This window comes from Theobroma umbraticum, unplaced genomic scaffold (assembly GCF_002168275.2).
Source record: "Theobroma umbraticum cultivar Fairchild unplaced genomic scaffold, ASM216827v3 scaffold_95.0, whole genome shotgun sequence".
Classification (NCBI taxonomy): Eukaryota; Viridiplantae; Streptophyta; class Magnoliopsida; order Malvales; family Malvaceae; genus Theobroma; species Theobroma umbraticum.
In genome coordinates, this window is record NW_018397257.1 from 5,592,633 (window position 1) to 5,611,884 (window position 19,252).

The window sequence follows — 19,252 nt, forward strand, 5'->3', positions numbered from 1 at the left end:
AGGCCTATGAAAAGGCCTAATTATTTTAAAATAATTTTGTAACTATTACAATAAATGTTCTATTTGGCCAAAAAAACTATTAAATTATATTTTTTTGAACAAATATAGTGACAAGAAAAAGATAAGATTTAATTGACTTGGAGTTTATGTGAAAATTTGATATTTTGAACTTAAGAATAATATAATAATAATTACTAATTAAAAATAATATCCAAAAACATGTGATGATTGTAACTTTAGATAAAAAATTTGATAATTATATCATTGTGATGAATTATAATTTTATAATACAAATAAATCATAGAGTTTTTATATTAACTTGTGGTTTATTTATAGTTATTAGTGAAAATTATTGTTGTAGCATTATCACGATACGACTATATAACTTAACAAAAAAGTTAATCACCAACAATTCTTTAATAAGATTTCTCAACCAGATAGTCTGCGGAGCTACTTTATAACAAGTTATAGATTTTGCTTATATAATGGATGAAGTCATAAGTGTGACGCTTTACACTTTTTCAAGATATTGTGCCACTTGCTACAACAAAAATGTATCCAAATGTGAACTTCTTTATCATTTGAATAGCTTGCAAAGTCAAAACCTTTATAATCTATTAGCTTAAGATCTACATCCTTTTAGTAAATTAGCATACAATCCTTAGTTCTATTTAAATATCTCATCACTTTCTTTAAGCTTTTCAATGATCTGAAAATGAAAGTAAATATCTTTCAAAAAAACTTATTTCAAAAATAATGTCAGCTTGCACAAACTTGAGCATACAATAAGCTTTATACTAACATATGGTATTGCTTTCATAAATTCTCTCTCAACATCAACTTTAGGATATTGTGTTATGTTCAATTTATTATCTTTAACAATTGGCATATCTCTACCTTTACAATCAAATATAAAAAATCTATTCAACACTTGATCAATGTATATACTTTAAAAGAGCCCCAACAAGTGACGAGAGTTATATCTATGGATTTCAATTCCTAAGATATAGGGTTCTTTCTCAAGATCTTTCATGTTAAATTTCAAAGACAGTATCTTCTTAATAGCTTGTTGCATGCCCAAATAACTACTAGCAAAAAAATAAACAATATATCATCAACATATAAAATAAAATAGATAAACCTGCTCCTACTAAGCTTGAGATATATGCATTTGTTTACCTTATTCTCAACAAAACCAAAAGAGATTATCACTTCATCAAACTTAAGATACCATTGGCAAGAAGCTTATTTGAGCACATAAATAGACATTTTTTACTCTATAGACAAGATGATCTTTACCATCTTTTTTAAATCTTTCACATTGTAAAATACAGACATTTTTAATAAAATTCTCATTTAATAGATAATTTAACATCAATTTGTTATCGTTTTAAATCATAATGAGCTATTAATGCCATAAACTCTAAACGTATACTCAAAAGATATAAGAGAAAAGGTTTCAAAAAATCAAACTTCTTTCTATGTAAAACCTTTGCAACTAGGTTGGTTTTAAACCTTTTAATTTTCTTTTGAGAATCTTTCTTTGAATTGTACACGCATTTAAACCAATAGATTTGCAAACTTCAAGTAGTACAGCAAGTTTCCACATATGATTATGTGACATAGATTGTATCTTATCTCTCATAGTATCCCACCACAAATCTCACTAATGACTAAAAATGACTTTTGGAAAAGTTACTAGATCAATTACATGACCAATAACATAATCACTTTTTCAAAAGTAGAATTCATAAATGTTTGAGAAGAGTGTAAGCTTACTTACCTTTGTGGATTTTCTTTGTGGCACCTATCTATCACGACTTAATCTTGAGCCATGACTAGCGCATGGACCCAATAGACGTAGTGTATGAGGCCCAAGTAAGCCTTTTACTATATATCTGTGCTCATCGTATAATTTCCACACACTATTCTTTTCTTGGATGCAAATTCAATATAACTGTCTATAATTTCTTTAAACATATTGCAACATAAGCTTATACATCATTCTCAAAATATCATTTAACCTTGCAATCTCATGGCTATATTGCCAAACCAACTAGACATCTAGTATGTTAGCCTTGAGGTACATCATGTTTGGATTAGACAAAAATTATATGTTTTCTTATATTTAATGTCAAGCATTTGAAATTGCCTCAAATACATATTCAACCCTTATAGTTATATATTTGTTTGGAAAACCATGCATCACTAGAAACATCTTATAAGCTTTCAAACAATGCATATTTAGCTAAAAGTATAAAAGTAAACATGTAGTAAATGTTATTTGAATATAGGTACAAGGCAAGGAGGAAATAGTTGGAGAGAAGCATCAAAAAGCTAAGGAAACCTCAAGATATAAGTCAAGAATTCATCTTAAAGAAGCTCAAGTTGATTTGAAGGCTGAAAGAGTGCAAAACTTGAAAATTGCACAGCCATAGTCAACTATAGAAGAAGCACAATCGACCTTGACAAGTCAAAGGGCAAGAAAAGTTAAGATTACACATCTATAGTCGACTATAAAAAAAGTATTGTTGACTTTGGTAAGTCGAAGGTTAGAAAAAGTCAAGATTACACAATTATAGTCAATGATAGAGGAAGCATAGTCGGCTATAGCAAGCCAAATTTGCAAAATACAAGTTTTCTAGAAATAGATAAACTAGAATAAGGTTATACTTGACTATGGAATCCTTAATTGAAAAATTTGAAAAATATAGTTGACCTTAAGAGTGTTGTAGTCGACCTTCAAGCTTCAGCAATGATTAGATTTGATTCAAACATATGTCTAATGACTCCAAATATTGCCTTAGCCATAAATAGACGTATTTAAGCTATTTTGAAGTATGAGAAGACCTGACCCAAAGCTTCAAACCCTAGAGAGATTACCCAAAAACTCATATTCATTCTTTGAAATCTTTTTAGTCTTTCACCTAGTTTTTAAAGTTGAATCCTTATTTCATTCAAGTTGAAATTTTTTTTTTTCACTAGAAATAAGCTCAAAGTCTTAACACCCAGCTTTTGAGAGGCATTTTTTTTACTGAAATTTGTATTTTACTGTAAAGGTTCTAGCTTTGTTGGCTCCATAAATTTTTGATGATAATAAAATATTCTCACTCATTTATGTCTAACTTTACTACTTGAATGCGTTGGATGAAAATATGTGTCAATAACAAATTAATCATTGGAAAGCAAATATTAAAACTCATTAGAATAAAGAGTTCCAAATGAACCATAATTGTATATGCTTTTGCTTGCATGCACAAACATGTACAAAAATTGGAGATAATTAACAAAGCAGAGGTCTCTGGTTTTTTTGGTTCAATACTCTAGGTGCAAATTACAGGATGAAGGTTGGATTAATTCTGTCTTAGGTATAGCCACCAAAAAGTTTCATTATATTAGACATATTGGCACCTTAAGTATTTAAATGGATTAATGTTCAATTCTAAATGCTGCAAATATAACATAATGCAACCCAAACTCAAAAGCAGTTGACTCGCTGGTATTGCATCATATTTGGATACATATTAAGTTTTGTGCTGCAACAAAACATTAATACTATTGTGGTTGTGGTACAAACACAATTTAAGACTACAAACAAGTACAGTTTTTCTAACCACATCTTTCTGGCAGTTACTGACCATCATGCCAGCTACTTCTATATCAACCGAGAACCTACGATATCAAACCCTGTGTGTTTCACTTCTAGGAATTCTTTTTAACTGATTGAAATGAGCACATAGGACAATGCTATTCAGTTTACTCAATTATATGATCTCAACCTCTTTTCTATTTGTCACTGGTGAATGCAGGAAACATTTGCTTTAATGCTAGCAGAAGCAGGGTTTAAGAAGGTTGAGTTTGAAAATTTACTTGGAGGAGTTGCCGCAATTCATTCTGGGTTAAAATTATGAAGATTTTCTTTCACGATTTTTCTGTGTCTGTCTCTTGCCTTTTCTCTTTAGGCTTCATAACTGAATAAGAGTGCTTTGGTATAACAGTTGGTACTAGATTTGCGAAATGTTCTCCTTCTGGGAATTGTAGCTATGGATTTTATCCTACTTGTATTGGAATTTCACTTGGATGGGGTGGGAACCGTTTTGCTAGATGTTAGTATTAGCAATGGATTGACTAAGCAGACGAATAAGAGAATATGTAAAATTTAGTTGATGTTACATTTCTAACTGATGGCCAATATGAAATACTAACTGAAAACCTCTTTTGAGATGACTTGTGGTCCATAAGCAGTGAGATAAATGAAGATGGCAGACTTTGCCCACAACCATGCAGACACAGCCCAGCAAGTATCAAGCAGGAGAACATGAGCTCAAATGCTGGCTTCAATAGCAACCTCAAAAAACCTTTTCTCAATATTTTCCACTGCAAAAGAAAACTGCCGTTAAGTTTGCAGGGTAATGAAAGCTTGTGGCTGATGCAGGGTGGTGACCACTTCTCATAGTTTATTTTGTTTTTTTCTTTGGTACATTTTAGCTGTTCATGCATGTGGAGGGTCCAAATAGAGGGAGATGTGCATGTGGTCGGACACATGTTGCTGGGCCTCTCATGGCTCCTTTGTTTGCAGCAGCACATGGATTGAATAAGACGATGAGTGAGGTCTTGGGAACCTCATTTACCTTGTTAACTCTATTGACTATTTTACCCTTCGGTCGGCTTACTGGCTACCAAGTTCAGGGTCGGATTGCTTATTTTAAAATTTTCCAATAATTTTTTTTCTAACAATTGAAAATTTTAAACCATCTTCACTCCCCTCTTTAAATCTTGTTAAACCTAAAATTAGATACGTTGTGATGTAGCAAGTTAAAGTGAAAATAAAAGTTAGCATTTGACGGAGCTTTTAAAATTGATAACTAAATTTTAAACAGAGAAACTTACATTCAAAATTTTAAAAAAAATATCATATCATTCGATAATTAAAAAAAAATAATTGTCTAAAAACTGAATCTAAGAGTGTTATTTTTAATAGTTGAATCTTCCTTAACTTAAACTTGGAGCACAAGTAAATTAAATTAAAATAAAAAAAATAATACCTTAGGCTTCTTGGGAGTACAAGAAAAGTAAATTTTTAAACTCATATTTACTTATCGTCCAAGTAAAATAAAATAAAAGAAAAACTCTAAGTATTAAATATTAAATTAAAAAAATATTAACTATTAAACTTACTTATTAGACTATTAGAGTATCTACATCACATTGGTACTTGGTGAGTTTGAAATCTGAAATTTCGATATTTATTAATGTTTTTATGAATGTGATTCATTCCATTGAATCAAATCTTTATAATATTATAAAGAGTATCTTATTGTTAGGTTAGAGACTCACAATGACATACTAATTTTGAGACTAATAAAATTACTTTTCAAAAAAAAAATCTTAATAATCAAATATTCATTCAACATGTTTTCAAATGTTTTAGCATTCACAAATATAATGCACAAGAGATTAAATATTACCATACTTAGTTCTCAATAAAATAATAATAGAGTAATAATCATACTTTACTACCATATATCTATTCTCAAGAATAGGATTTGAGTTAAAATAAATGAACATACAATGAATAATCCTATACATTAGCATAACCTCAACAAGATAAATATTAGAACTGAAAATCTAGAACTAGTAATGGAAAGGAGATAATGCCATCACCTATTCAATTCAATCAGTTGAAGAGTGCTTGGTATTTAGGCTGCCTGTCACTTTTGAGAGACAAAAGCTGAATCATGCATATCTAGGGACAGAGGGTAGTCCAGTCATTTTGCTCTCGTAGAAAAGCCTTTTTCCATTTCCGACCTAACTACCAAACTGCACACTTTTCATTTGGAAGTTGAAACTGCTGATCCATGTGTGCACATATTTGTCGATCAATTTATTCAGCCAACTGGATAGATGGCAACTGCCAACTAGCAACAAGCAGGCAGCAACAGCCTATAAGTATCCCCCACCTTTCCCACTTAACTAATCACCAACTTTGCTCAGTAGCTGTTTTGCTTCCTTCTTTTCTCCAATTCAAATGGCTAAAATACTTAGCATTGTCATGTTATGCTTTCTCCTCATGCTTGTTTTACTAGGAGAAATCCAGGTAAGCTACAATTTCTGACCTTTTTTCTTTATAAAGTTTTTATCAACTTATCGATTTTTTTTGGAGCAAGCTAGTGAATATCAAGAGGGTTAATGGGTATTACTTCATTTCTGTTTAAATAGATGGTACAGTAAAATGTAGGCAAGTCAAATGCTACATCAATTGCAAGCAATTTCATGGGTACTAAGAAAGTTGATGCGATTAATCAGAAACATATTCAATGTTTTCTATATTATGCTTTCATTTTAAGCTTATGGGTTTGGTTTTGATTTCATTAGTTGGTTATTTTTCTTCCCTAGGCTTCTAGCCCTGCTTCTCGAAAACAACGGCAAGGCAACCATGCAAACGGAATGGTACTGATGGAACCATACCTGGATTTTTTTTGCTTCAAATAATTTTTTTTTCCCCACAAACTTTTTTAACTCTTTTTGAAATGTAAATTGCAGTATGGTGCCACCCAGGGCAGCCTTCGTCCTCAAGGTGAGTTAAAAGAGTTGTATATTATTTTAATCCTTCTTCCAAGAATCAAATTTGTAGAAGAGCAAATAACAAAAGCAGGGTTCAAGGTTTTTGGTTTTTTTCTTTCCCCTGAATGTTTTCAAAAATGGACTTTTCTTGTATTCTTGGAGTTCCAAGATTCAAACTTGAGCCTTATAACTTAGAATTCTCAAAATCTAATCATTGGGGTGTTGTTATGTCGTGATTCAGGTTTAGAAATGCACTAATTCACATTCAATGTTGAAATATGCAGAATGTAGTCCGAGATGCACTGCCAGATGCTCTGCTACGGCATACAAGAAGCCATGCCTGTTCTTCTGTCAAAAGTGTTGTGCCAAATGCCTGTGTGTGCCTCCTGGCACATATGGAAACAAACAATATTGCCCATGCTACAACAACTGGAAGACCAAGAGAGGAGGGCCCAAATGCCCTTAGATTATTATTCCCATTGTTTCACTGCCCAACTATCTATCTTAATTTTATCTTGCTCTGTAATCAAAGTCCCTCATGGTTCTTACCATTCATTTGGCCAATGATGTTCAGAAGAAGAAGAAGAAGAAGAAAACAAAGGCCAATGATGATACATGTGGTAGTATTTCCTTTTAAAGGAAGTTTGAGCTTTGAATTTAAATTTTGGTAATTTGGGTTACGGTAGGTACAAGATGGGCTAAGTGTTTCATTTGTGTAACTCAACTAATGAATATGAATTACTAAACAAAAATTCTCTATCAATCTTATACTAAATACTTTTTCCAGTGAAATTTGGATTATCTTTATTTATTTTCTTCAAAGTAAGGCCAAAATAGCATATAAAATGCGAAGAGTGAAAATTGCAATAACCATTCCACCAACCAAAAGACGAATTACTATTCCTGCCATATTTGATATTCCCACCTCAATTATCCTCAATAGCCTAACACAAAATGGAAAAAGAAAAAGAGAATTTTCAAAAATACCAAAAGAGAAAAATATTAAATTTATTACGTAATTAATGCTACTTTTTTTATTTTATAATTAGATAAACAATTAAGAAATAATAGATTTGATTGTGAAGTTCTTATAACTCATATCCCATGGAAAGTGGACCCAGTAATAATCTTAATTATCCTGAATATTAACAAAAGCACACACAGTAAAACCTTTATAAATTAATATCATTATGAAAATTTGTTAATTGATCGAGATATTATTTCATTAGTAAATTAATAATTTATTAATTTATACATTAATCAAGAAAAGGATTTTTTGTTTTTTTTTCAAAATATTGAAGTTAATATATTGTGATTATACGAATATTACCTAATTACTAATTATGAATTAGCATTATTCTATATATTTGTTTAACCACAACAAATTTATGAATGTACTTAGTCTTATTTAATAGAAGTCATAAATCTATCCATTTTTACAATAAACTAAAATTACATTCAATGTGTACTTAATTAATATACTCATGAACATTAAGTCTAGCAAATACATCTATAAAAAAAACATACATGATCACAAATGGTAAACCTAAATACAATGGCTTGTCATTTCAAAAGTGTAAAAATATCAACAACGACAGATGAAATACGTAAAGCACTATGTGAATATAACATAGAAAATCTAAATTACACCTAAAACCAATTGCAACAATAGGTGTAAAAAAAGTTTAATTAGCAAGTGAGCCAAGCAACAATATCAAATATGATCAAGAGGTCACTAAAGTATTTATCAATCAATATTAATTTTCTCTTGCAATACAAGAGCACTACACCAAAGCTTCTTAATGCAAAAGTTAGAGATAAAGTTTAGAAGGACATCAATTTTAAAAAATAACAAGTAACATTAAAATTATATTTTACAAAAACTTCCTACTTAAGTATATATATAATTTTTTTATATAATGAGATTATTAATTTCTATATCAAGTGGGACCTTTGTGATTTTTTTTAAATGTATTATTTTATAAATTTAACAAATTATTACTTAATCAAAATTATTAATTTATCGAAATTTTATTGTAGTTAAGGATTGAAATGAAGGTGCAATTATAGACAAGGGAAGTTGATACTAAGACAGGGATTTTTAACTTATTCCAAGATCTTACATAACCTTCGGGACTGATAATACTATAGCTAGATACCTACAAGAAAAAGTCTTGATTAGCAATTCAATTTGAAACCCAAACGAGGTTCTCTTGTGAAGAAATGACAAATGGGGACTGTTCCTGGCTTAACTTTAAGAACTCGAAAGGCCATGTGCTCTGGTTCCAAACTGATGTATCTTTATGGCAAACGGCCAATGCCTTAACTTTTGTTGCATCTTTGCCTGTCAATGGAACTTTGTACACTGCTGTTTTATCAAGCGACTAACATAGAAACACTACATATGGATATCTCATCTTGTGGCAAACTCTCTCTTTTTCTCCCATTATTTGTAACCCCTTATTAGCAATATAAACTCTTGGTCTTCTGTTTCTTTAATTTCCACCTCACCTGACAATGGTTTAATGTTTTTCCCAAACTTTGAAACACTGAAATCAACAAAGGACTCTAACGATGTAGCACAGTTCTTGTCTTCTCCCTCAATTGCCGGTCTCTCACAATTAGCAACCGTTCGTTTCATTACCTTAGCTTCCACTGATTCGGGTTTCAGCGAGAAGAGCTTCAGGATTCCTGGAAACCTGACACTTGAGAAGGGCATTGACTCTACAATTGGACGAGACAAGAGTCTAGGCCCTGTTACTTGTCTAATTTTGAAAGTCGACAATTCGGTCATTGATATATAGAATAATTCATCTATAATTAGCTCATCATAAATATTCCAATTAGTTATAATTCTTAGACAAGCCTCAATCTAATATGTTTGCATTGAAATATAAGAAGCGATAAGATTTTAAAAATGGAGGACAAGAAAGGAATTGAAATTCAAAAGAAAATAACCTGCTGGAAGCAGTAGAAGATCTTTCAAGGCAGTTGGCATTGCAGTGTGAGGGTACACAGAGTTCCAGTGAACCTCCACCGGCAGAGCAGCATGGCTTCCTCCAAATGCGAGCTGCCATAGGGTTGAGGAATGAATTTCCATTAATTCAAAAAATTAGTAAAACAAAAGCAAAAACCACACAAAAACCAAGAGCTTGCTAGAACTGTTAGTTTTATCTATTTATTTATTTGAGGACTTAACACTTACATTGAGAAAAATGAGGAGGAGAAAGACATTAAGCTCCATCCGAGCTAATTAACTTGATGCAATTAAATCTAAGCAGAGAATGTAATAAAGACTTTATAAAGCCAGACAGATTCAGGATGAAATCAGAGTTTCTGGCTAATAACTAATGCCATGAAATTGCCAAAGTGGAATATGCTAATGATTTGGAATGATCGTATGCCTCCAAAACAAGGCTTGCTTGGAGGAGTAAAATACGTTATAGTAAATCGTTTTTCATTTTTACATGACTTTTATTTTTTATTCAATTATTGGATTTTCTCTCTATAAATTTTAGAAGAATTGTAAAGGTTGGGGAAATTTCTTGTATTAAGAGCTTATTTAGTTTAACTTTTTTTAGCTTAAAAGCTCTTATGAAAAATAATAATTTTTAAAATTAAATTAAAGTTGTTTAGCAAAATAAATTGTATAAGCTTTAATTTTAGTTAAATTATTACAAAGGTATTCATACTATTTACAATTATCTAATAAATTAAAGTGAAACAAGTCTATTTTAAGTTTATATATGATTTTATATATTAAAATAAAAAAAATTCATAAAGAAACGGAATAATTTTCAAACTTATATATTAATAATAGTATTAGATATTTTGGTGAAGAAAAGAGAAAATCTTTAAATAGCAGCTGAGTGCAATTTTAAATTTTGGGTCTCATTTCTCTTAATTTTTATAAAAATAAAAAAATCTTATATTCTACTATTCTGTTTTTGAGTGTTCTGGTTTTTTTAGTTGTCTTTGTAAAAAGAAATAAGAGGTAAAGGAGAAGACGATCATGATTTTGTGTTGGATAAAAGTGATTTGTAGAGGGAGAGAAATTGATTGAGAGAGAAGGATATTTTTTCAAAAGCTAGCGTGTTTTTTAAAAAAAGAGAAGAGAAGGCTCCTCTATAGAGCTTTTTTTAAGCTTTGTTTTGTAAAATTTTATTCTTAAAAAAAGTTATTTTTTTTTAAAAAAATTTCAAAAATTTTATTTAATTTGATTTTTACTTTTAAAAAATAAATAAAATAAAAAAAAAATCAAGTCAAATAGACACTTAGAATAGCCAAAGGCCAAATTATATACAGCTTTAGTTATGTGGTGGCATAAAATGTAATTAACTTTAACTACAGAGACAAAAAAGTAAAAACCTCTCTTCAAGTTAGGCAAAATCTGTTGGATAAAATGAAACATGTGATATGTCACGTGCTTGTGTAAAGACACTCTTGGCCTATCCTTTAGCAAAATTAGAACATCAAAGAGCTCTTTCGTCTACGTTCTTCTGACTTTTGGGTTTTTCTAAGCATATGATCTTGCTAAAGCCCAAATTCTATCACACTTTCTTCATCATTTTCCACTTCATTCTGTCAATTGTGTAAATGTTAAGAACATGCATCTTGCTCAATAAATTATAAAATTGCCTTGGTTAAATTGCCTTTATAAAGATATTTGCAATTTGAATTTGTGTAGAAATATATTTTGGGATTATAACCCCTTACTGAACCTTGTCTTGGATAAAATGACAGTCTAACTCTATATGCTTGATTTGTTCATGAAAGATAAGATTTTTACATATATGCACGACAGACTAACTATTAGAATGGAGCTCCACAGTTTTGGTACTTTTCATACCAAAATCCTTGAACAAAAATAATAGCCAAATAATTTCATAGCAACCATTGGTCATGGTCCCATACTCAGCTTCAGCTAAACTCCTTGCTAAAACATTTTTGCATTTTATATTTTCAACTAATCAAAGAATGACCAATGGATACACAAAAAGCAGAAACTGGCCTTCTTGTAATTGCACAACTAGCCCATCACTATCTACATATGCCTTTAAACAATGTTTTGAATCTGAACTCAATAAATTTCTTTGTCTAAGAGAATTTTTCAAATCCTTTAGTACTCTGAAGGCAGCGGACAAATGTGTTTGACTGAGCTTTTCCATATATTGTGACAAAACATGTGTGGCATATGCTATATCTTGTCTTGTGAAGGTCAAATATAGCAACTTTCCCATTAACTGTCTAAAGGCTTGTTTTAGGCCATATAGAGATTTATGAAGCCTACAAACAGGTGTATAACCAGTAGGATACTCCCTCTATTGTTGATAGCTTATGGTAAATCTATGTAGACAACTTTATCTAGATCACCATTTAAGAAATCATTATTAATATCCAATTGAGATAAAAACCAACACTGCACAATAGCTAAAGCAAAGAAGACTCTCACTATAGTTTGCTTAGGTATAAGACTAAATGTTTCCTGGTAATCAAACAATTCTTTTTGGCTATATCCCTTAGCCATTAACCTTGCTTTGAATCTATCAATACTACCATCAACACGCATATTTACCTTGTAAACCCATTTACATCTAAATGAGTGAGCACCGGGGGTTAAGTTAACTATGCTCTAAGTGCCATTGCTTTCTAAAGCATCTAACTCAGCCTTCATAGTGTCTCTCTAGTGATGATGATGTACAGCTTGATGATAATGTTGAAGTTCTTATGTATGAGAAAGAGAAACAGTAAAGGATTTGTGCTATGCTGACTATTGACTAAGTGATAGAAAATTAGTAATAGGATGGCAGTGACAGGTTTAGTTGTAGGAGGTAAGTCACACTGATAGGCATCAAGGTATTTAGGAATATGTCAAATTTTATTACTTTTCTTCAGAATAGTAGAAGTAGATTCAGAAAAAAAGGAAGTAGAATTAGATTCAAGATTATGTTCTGGTAAAGTAGAATCGGGACTAGGAATAGAAGCAGTAGTTTCAATATGTGAAGAATGTGCAATAATTTCATTGGTACATGATGGTATATTGGATGAATGATATTCATTATGAAACAAACTAGTAGGTATATGATCAAGAAAGGAAGAATTTTAAAATAAGATATGCTTTGGACAAGGATTAGCATTATGCACAAAAGCTGTATACGAAAATTCATTGCAATGTGCAGGGTGTTGTTTTGAACGAAATGGGAAAATTTTCTCGTGGAAATTTACATCTCTAGACATGATGACTTTGTATGCATCAAGATCATTTAACTTATATCCTTTAACACCATTGGTATAACTTACAAACACACATTTCCTAGCTCTAAGTTCTAACTTTTTTCTATGATGAGACAAGGTAGAAGCATAACAAAGACTACCAAAGACTTTTAAGTGAGAATAAGAAAGAGGCTTTTGATATAAAATTTCAAATGGAGTCTTGTCATTTAAAATTGGTGTAGGAATTCTACTTATAATATGAGATGCCATTGAAACTGCATCACCCCTAAAAGAAGTAGGTAGTGTAGACTGAAATAATAAAGCTTTTGCAATTATTAACAAATGCTGGTGCTTTCTTTCAACTACACCAGTTTGTTGAAAGGCCTTAATACTAGACATTTGAAGCACTATGCCTTTGCAAAGATAAAAATCATCTAACTTGAACTCTGTATTATGATTAGATCTAATTTGTTTGATAGATACATTGCATTGATTTAAAATCAAATTGAAAAATGAAGGTAGAATAGTTGAAATATCAAATTTATGTCTTACAGGAAAAATCCAATTGAATTTGCTGAAATCATTAATCATTGTGAGGAAATAATGATGCACTTTTGAAGTTGAAATTGAATAAGGACCTTAGAGAGCAACATGCTTTAATTCAAACGCAAGAGTAGTACTTTGTATGTGATTTGGAAAATATTGCAATTTTTTCTGCTTAGTAATGGACAGATCTCACATTGTAAATTTGCATTACAAGAAACAACATCACATGTCTTTTGAATCTCCTTATTCTTTGAAAAGAAACATGGTCTAACTTATAATGCCATAGATCAAAATCATAAAAAATAGTAGTACAAACCCTTTAATATTTACAAAAGTTTACAAAATCATTCAAACTGAAACTTCAAGGATATGGCTCATCTTGATAGCTTTGGATAAGATATAAGCCCTCAATGACTTTAGCAAGCCCAACCACTATCCATAAAGGAAAAGCTTGAATGACATAATAACTATCAGTAAATGCAAGCCAATATTGTTTTGATTTTGTGAGTTGACTCATTGAAATGAGATTAAAACTGAATGAAGGTACATAAAGGACATTGGTGAGAGGTAAGGATTCAGATCTCTTAATGGTACCTACATGAGTTACATATGCCTTGGCATTATTAGGGAGATGAACAAACATATTATTAACAATTTTGTAGGAATAAAAACATTTCAAGGAACATTCAATATGATTAGATGCCCCTGTATCAACAATCCAAGTTTTGTAATCTAATAAAACATAATTGAATTTGAAAGACTTATGTGGATAAACATTGTTTGCTTTAAGAGAGTTTAGAATTATACCTACTACAATGGAGTTAACAAGAGTAGGCTTAATCTGCTGATCAGTTGGTGATTTGGTTAAGTCATCACTGTTATCAATATCATCACCAATTAAAGCCATTAACTTTTAAGCTTGATTCACCACTGTTAGCAGTAGATTTGTTTTTAGAGTAACTAGATGTTCCTTTTGTAAACTTAAAATTCTCAAGAAAACCTATAATATGATAACATTTCTCCTTAACATGACCTTTATTACCACAATGACTACAGATCAAATCATTCTTGTTCTTTCCTTTAGTGTCATTAATCACCATCATAGCACTTGATTCAGACAAAGGTTGTGTTATAAACAAGTTCCTATTCGATTCAACTTTTAATACTAGATTATAAGCTTCGTCTAGTGTTGGAAGTGGTTCCATAGTGGTGATCTATAAGATTAATTTAGACCATTGAAGAACCTAAACACATAATTCTTTTGATTCGTTTCAACATATTTATGAAAACATTTCTTGTGATAGCTTCGACACTAAAACTAAGTCTTGAAAAGATCTTTCAGAGAATTTTTTATGTCAAAACAAATGGACCCACCCTTGGATTTAAATGCTTTACAAATGATGATATTTGAAAGAACGAGTTTCCACACTTATGACGTAAGTTCACTATTATGTAATGGTGCCAACGTTGGTTATAATATGTTTTATATGTTTATGTGAATGAATCATTTGATGAGCTAAATGTGATCAATAATTAAGAGGCTTGTTTGGACCTAGTGGGTCAAACTCATGTAAGTTCTTCTACGAGTTATATCTCCAGAAATGAGATGTGACAATTCTTTTTTTATATGTTCTTAAATTATGTTTTCTTTTTTTTTTTTGAAAAAAAATACAATTCCTATTTTTTAAAATTTACTATTAATTTTACTTTTATACTTCCCCCCCACCCTAAGTGATATATATGCTGGCATTTTATTTAAATTTTTATTTTATTTTTGGTGATTCGAAATTTAATGTGTCTATTAAAAAGGTATGACTTTTGATTGTAGAAAGGCATGTACCTTTAGAAGGAACATTTGTTCACTTTTGAATAGGTGTGTTCGAATAGAGAGGTATGTTGGTGATGGTTTGCTATCTATAAATACTCAGCCTCTCTTTTTGTAAAATTCATTCTAAACATTCCATATTTCCAAAACTCTATTCTTTTTCGTTTTAAAATTCTTTTAAAAGTAGTTGAGAGATTTACGAGTTCGTCGGATTTTCTATTTGAGTGCACATTAGAATATCCTTGAGAGGTTAGTTGCATTTTGGGAGTAGGATGTCATCCATTGCTATTTGCACAAAGGTAGCAACAGAAATTTACTCTAAAGTCAACGCCTTTCATAACATATCTCGAACTGATTTTCACATTCAAAACTCTTTTTTATTTTTTTTTGTTATTAACTATTAAGTATCTATTATTTTTCCATGTGTTCTATATGTTTTTGGGTATAGATTCTAACAATATATAGTTGACGACCCCTTTTTTTTTTGAAAGCAATCAATGAACTATTTTCTTTTTTTTTTATAAATTTTTAGTCAATGTTCATTTCATGGAACTATCTAATAAACACCAATTTCTTGGTGAGAATGATACCTGAAGGAATATATAGAGACGAGACCATTGCTCACCACTATCTCCTTTACTCTTCATGATCAAATCTTATTGTTAAGGTGCTCTAATATAATTTAGATTCGTGGGCGGTTCAAACTTTCCGTTTCAACTTTCAACCATTAGCTCCAATGTGATTTATTCAGTAAATTTGCATTTCCTCCCTGCAGGGGTGGATGAAAATATATACAACAAGGAAACAAATATAACATGTAAAAGACCAAGCACTTTTTCTCTCTCTTTTTATTTTGTTTACAAAATTTGGTAACTAATGGTGGTTGGATTATTGGCACGCAAAGTCTAGACATACTTAAAACAAGTTGAGTTGAGAGGCTCAACAACTTATTTGATTGTTCTATTTGACACTTCTTTGATGTGTAACAATATATTGAAGGTTTCCTTTCTATATTAATCTTTCAGCAGTATCGATCACTTGGAAACCCAGACAAGGGTATCTCTGACAACGAAATGGCAAACAGGGACAGTTCCTGGTTTAACTTTGAGAATCCAAAAGGCAGGGTGATCGGGGTTCCAAACCGATGTATCTTTGTGGCAAATGGCCAGAGCATTAGCTTTTGTCCCATCTATGCTAACCAATGGAACTTTATATACTGCGGTTCTGTCGATTGAATGGCATAAAAACACAGCATATGGATACTTCATCTTGTGGCAAACTAGCTCCTCTTCTCCCAAGTTTTGAATTCCCCTATCAATGGTAAACACTGGGTTTTTCGTTTCTTTTCCAAGCTCATTTGACAGCAGCTCGATATTTTTTCCAAGCTTTGAAATACTCGAGTCTACCAAGGACTCAAACGATGTGGCACAATACATTTCTTCTCCAGTCATGACTTCTCTCTCACAACCTTTAATTGTTTCTTTCATAGCATTAGCTTCCCTGGATCCGGCTTCTAAAGAGTTGTAAGTAGTGGTAGTTTCACCATCTTACCAGAGTAAAGATCCTCCTGGAAGAAATACACAGTTTCATTGATCGCACCATTGTCATGGTTACCGCCAAAAGAATTCTTGTTTCCTACATTTAGTTTGCAAAGAGGTAAAGCATTAGATCGCTAAGATGGAAGGACAGCTAACAATTTCAAGGGTTATTAAATATTCTTCGAAGAAAATAAAGACCAAAAAAGAAACATAAAATTGCCATTATTTTATCTTTTTTTTTTGATAGAGTCCTCAAAATATATTCTATTATATAAAAACAAATGACAATACCTGAACCGTGCGACCCTAACATCGAATCATTGATGAGTCGACATTATGTTTCTCTTTTACATATCTTAATTTGAGCGACAAATTTGAAATAGTATATATTCTGACCAACTATATTACTGCGTGACAAGATCTGTTTTGCTTTTGTATATCCATGTTTTGGAATAAAATTCTTTGACCTTTCAGAAGGAATTGTCATTTTAAATTAAGCAAGATTGATATTCAACAAAAAACATGAATACTATCTTTGGCAATTTGAAGCGTAAGGTACTTTAGAAGACATAGGATATTTTTATTCCCCCTCTTCCCAAAACCTTCTGTTGAATTTAACTTCCATATCCATAAAATCAATTTAGAGATTTCATACTTTCGAATTCTTAGCTCGCGACTCCATCCCTTTTAACTTTAAATGGATGGCCAATTACGAGATCTGCAGCATTCAGATTTTTGAAGTTTTTACTTGAATAGTGATAATTATATGCAAAGACTGCATTTTGAAACATTGCCTGGTTTAGTATAATAGACCCCACGAATTTGGTCAAAAAAAGGCGTCAAAAGTAAATGTATTTCCTTTTGCCTTGGAAAACTCAAAATACTACAAAATTATTGGATTGTGCTATAATAAAAATTACAAAGGTGTATTACAATCGCAAAGACAGTGCTGCAAAAGGGTTTTTAGCAGAAATGATATTAATTAAGGAGAAAATATTTTGCCAAGCTCTCACGTCATGAGAAAAAAGAAGTGATGGAAAGCAATTATTGCTTTTCTCGTTTCTTCCTTGGTCTTACCAATGATATGAAGTAGTTTCAAGTTATAACTTAGCCATATATTTTTACAAGATAAAACCTAAAACAAAAAATATTCCACTGTCTAACAAAAAAAATTCCTTACACTTGCAAGGTTTGAGGAAGAGGAAAAGAGTAAAGAATAGAAAAGAAGAAAAGAAAAGAGAGAAAAGGAAAATCATTCTATCTTTTAAAAATTGAGTTCAATTTTTTTTTTGAAAGAGATATCATTTCTGTAGAAAACACTACAAAAACTACGAATCTCATGGTAAAAAGCAAGCAACACAAAATAGGGAACAAACAACCCCTATTTAACAGTTATCTGCTAATAAAGCCAACAAACACAGGTTGCTAATGAGATCAACCTCCTATACAATTGGGAAGACTCCCAGCCAAGACATAAAAGACCCAGGAGTCAACAAAGAATCATCCCACCAAAACCTATCACAGTTTCATAAATAAAAACCCAAACATCCAGCAGCTGCCTAAAATCACAAAAAACGAAAAATGAACAAAGACGCAAAACATCTTTATACCAGCAGAAAGAAACATGGGTCGGTTATATCTGAAAAAGTATGATTCCAGTATCCAAAATTGAGTTCAATTAGTTGGTGGGATCATTTTCACCTTTGAATTCCTTAATTACTTTGGTATCCGTCAAACCAATTTAGAGAATTTATATCTTTGAATTCTTTGCTTGCGCCTATATTCTCATAAATTATGAGCGGATTGACAAGAACATTCACAGTTTTGAATTTCTTTCTTGAGTCTCGATAATTATAAGGGCTAATTAAATTGAATAATATTTTCTAATTTACAATAATTGACTTCAAATATTTGTCAAATTAAAATGGTTCCAAAAGTATGTTCCCATACCTTTCAAAAAAACAAATTCATTCTATCTTTTAAATATTAAGTTTAATTAATTTGGTGGGAACTTTTTCAATTTTGAACTCCTTAATTTCGTATACATCCAAATAGTTGAGAGAATTTATACCTTTGAATTTCTTCTTTGTGACACTCTCATAAATTATGGATGGATTAACAAGAACATTCACACTTTTCAATTCCTTTCTTGAGTCTCCATAATTAGAAGCACCAACAAAATTATAAAATAATTTCTAAGTTAGCATAATTGACTTCAAATATATCTCAAATTTAAAAGGTGTCAAAAGTATGTTACAATGTATAAATTCATTCTATCTTTTAATTATTAAGTTTAATTAATTTGATGGGAGTTTTTTTCACTTTTGAACTCCTTAATTTTGTATCCAACAAAATAGATTAGAGATTTTATACGTTTGAGTTTTTTCTTTGTGCCGGAGCTCTCATAAATTATGAGTGGATTAACAGAAGCATTCACACTTTTCAATTCCTTGCTGGAGCCTTGATAATTATAAGCGCCAACAAAATTGCAAAATAAATTGTAAGTTAGCATAATTCACTTCAAAATATATCTCAATTTATATGGTGTCAAAACTATGTTCCAATA

The 19,252-nt window shown here is 31.0% G+C and overlaps 2 protein-coding genes and 1 pseudogene across 2 annotated transcripts; 1 reads left to right on the forward strand and 2 right to left on the reverse strand.

Annotated features, from left to right (window-relative positions):
- Positions 1-5,938: 5,938 nt before the first annotated feature.
- Positions 5,939-7,356, forward strand: LOC110412399 (protein GAST1-like). Its single transcript, XM_021422930.2, has 4 exons — positions 5,939-6,097; positions 6,397-6,450; positions 6,544-6,577; positions 6,849-7,356. The coding sequence occupies exons 1-4, from the start codon at positions 6,029-6,031 to the stop codon at positions 7,028-7,030; spliced, it is 339 nt and encodes a 112-aa protein (XP_021278605.1). The 5' UTR covers positions 5,939-6,028; the 3' UTR covers positions 7,031-7,356.
- Positions 7,357-8,742: 1,386 nt separating this feature from the next.
- Positions 8,743-12,133, reverse strand: LOC110412341 (BURP domain protein RD22-like; annotated as a pseudogene).
- A 4,049-nt stretch (positions 12,134-16,182) lies between these two features.
- LOC110412342 (BURP domain protein RD22-like) lies at positions 16,183-16,739 on the reverse strand. Its single transcript, XM_089782946.1, has one exon. It carries the CDS (start codon positions 16,633-16,635, stop codon positions 16,183-16,185), a length of 453 nt encoding a protein of 150 aa, XP_089639072.1. The 5' UTR covers positions 16,636-16,739.
- Positions 16,740-19,252: the final 2,513 nt, after the last annotated feature.

Bases quoted from the DNA above. Each gene is read 5' to 3' on its own strand.
- LOC110412399 (XM_021422930.2), top strand. From the start codon at position 6,029: ATGGCTAAAATACTTAGCATTGTCATGTTATGCTTTCTCCTCATGCTT. The intron at 6,098-6,396 runs GTAAGCTACAAT...TTTCTTCCCTAG, and splicing joins TTTTACTAGGAGAAATCCAG to GCTTCTAGCCCTGCTTCTCG. The intron at 6,578-6,848 runs GTGAGTTAAAAG...TGAAATATGCAG, and splicing joins GGGCAGCCTTCGTCCTCAAG to AATGTAGTCCGAGATGCACT.
- LOC110412342 (XM_089782946.1), bottom strand. From the start codon at position 16,635: ATGAAAGAAACAATTAAAGGTTGTGAGAGAGAAGTCATGACTGGAGAA.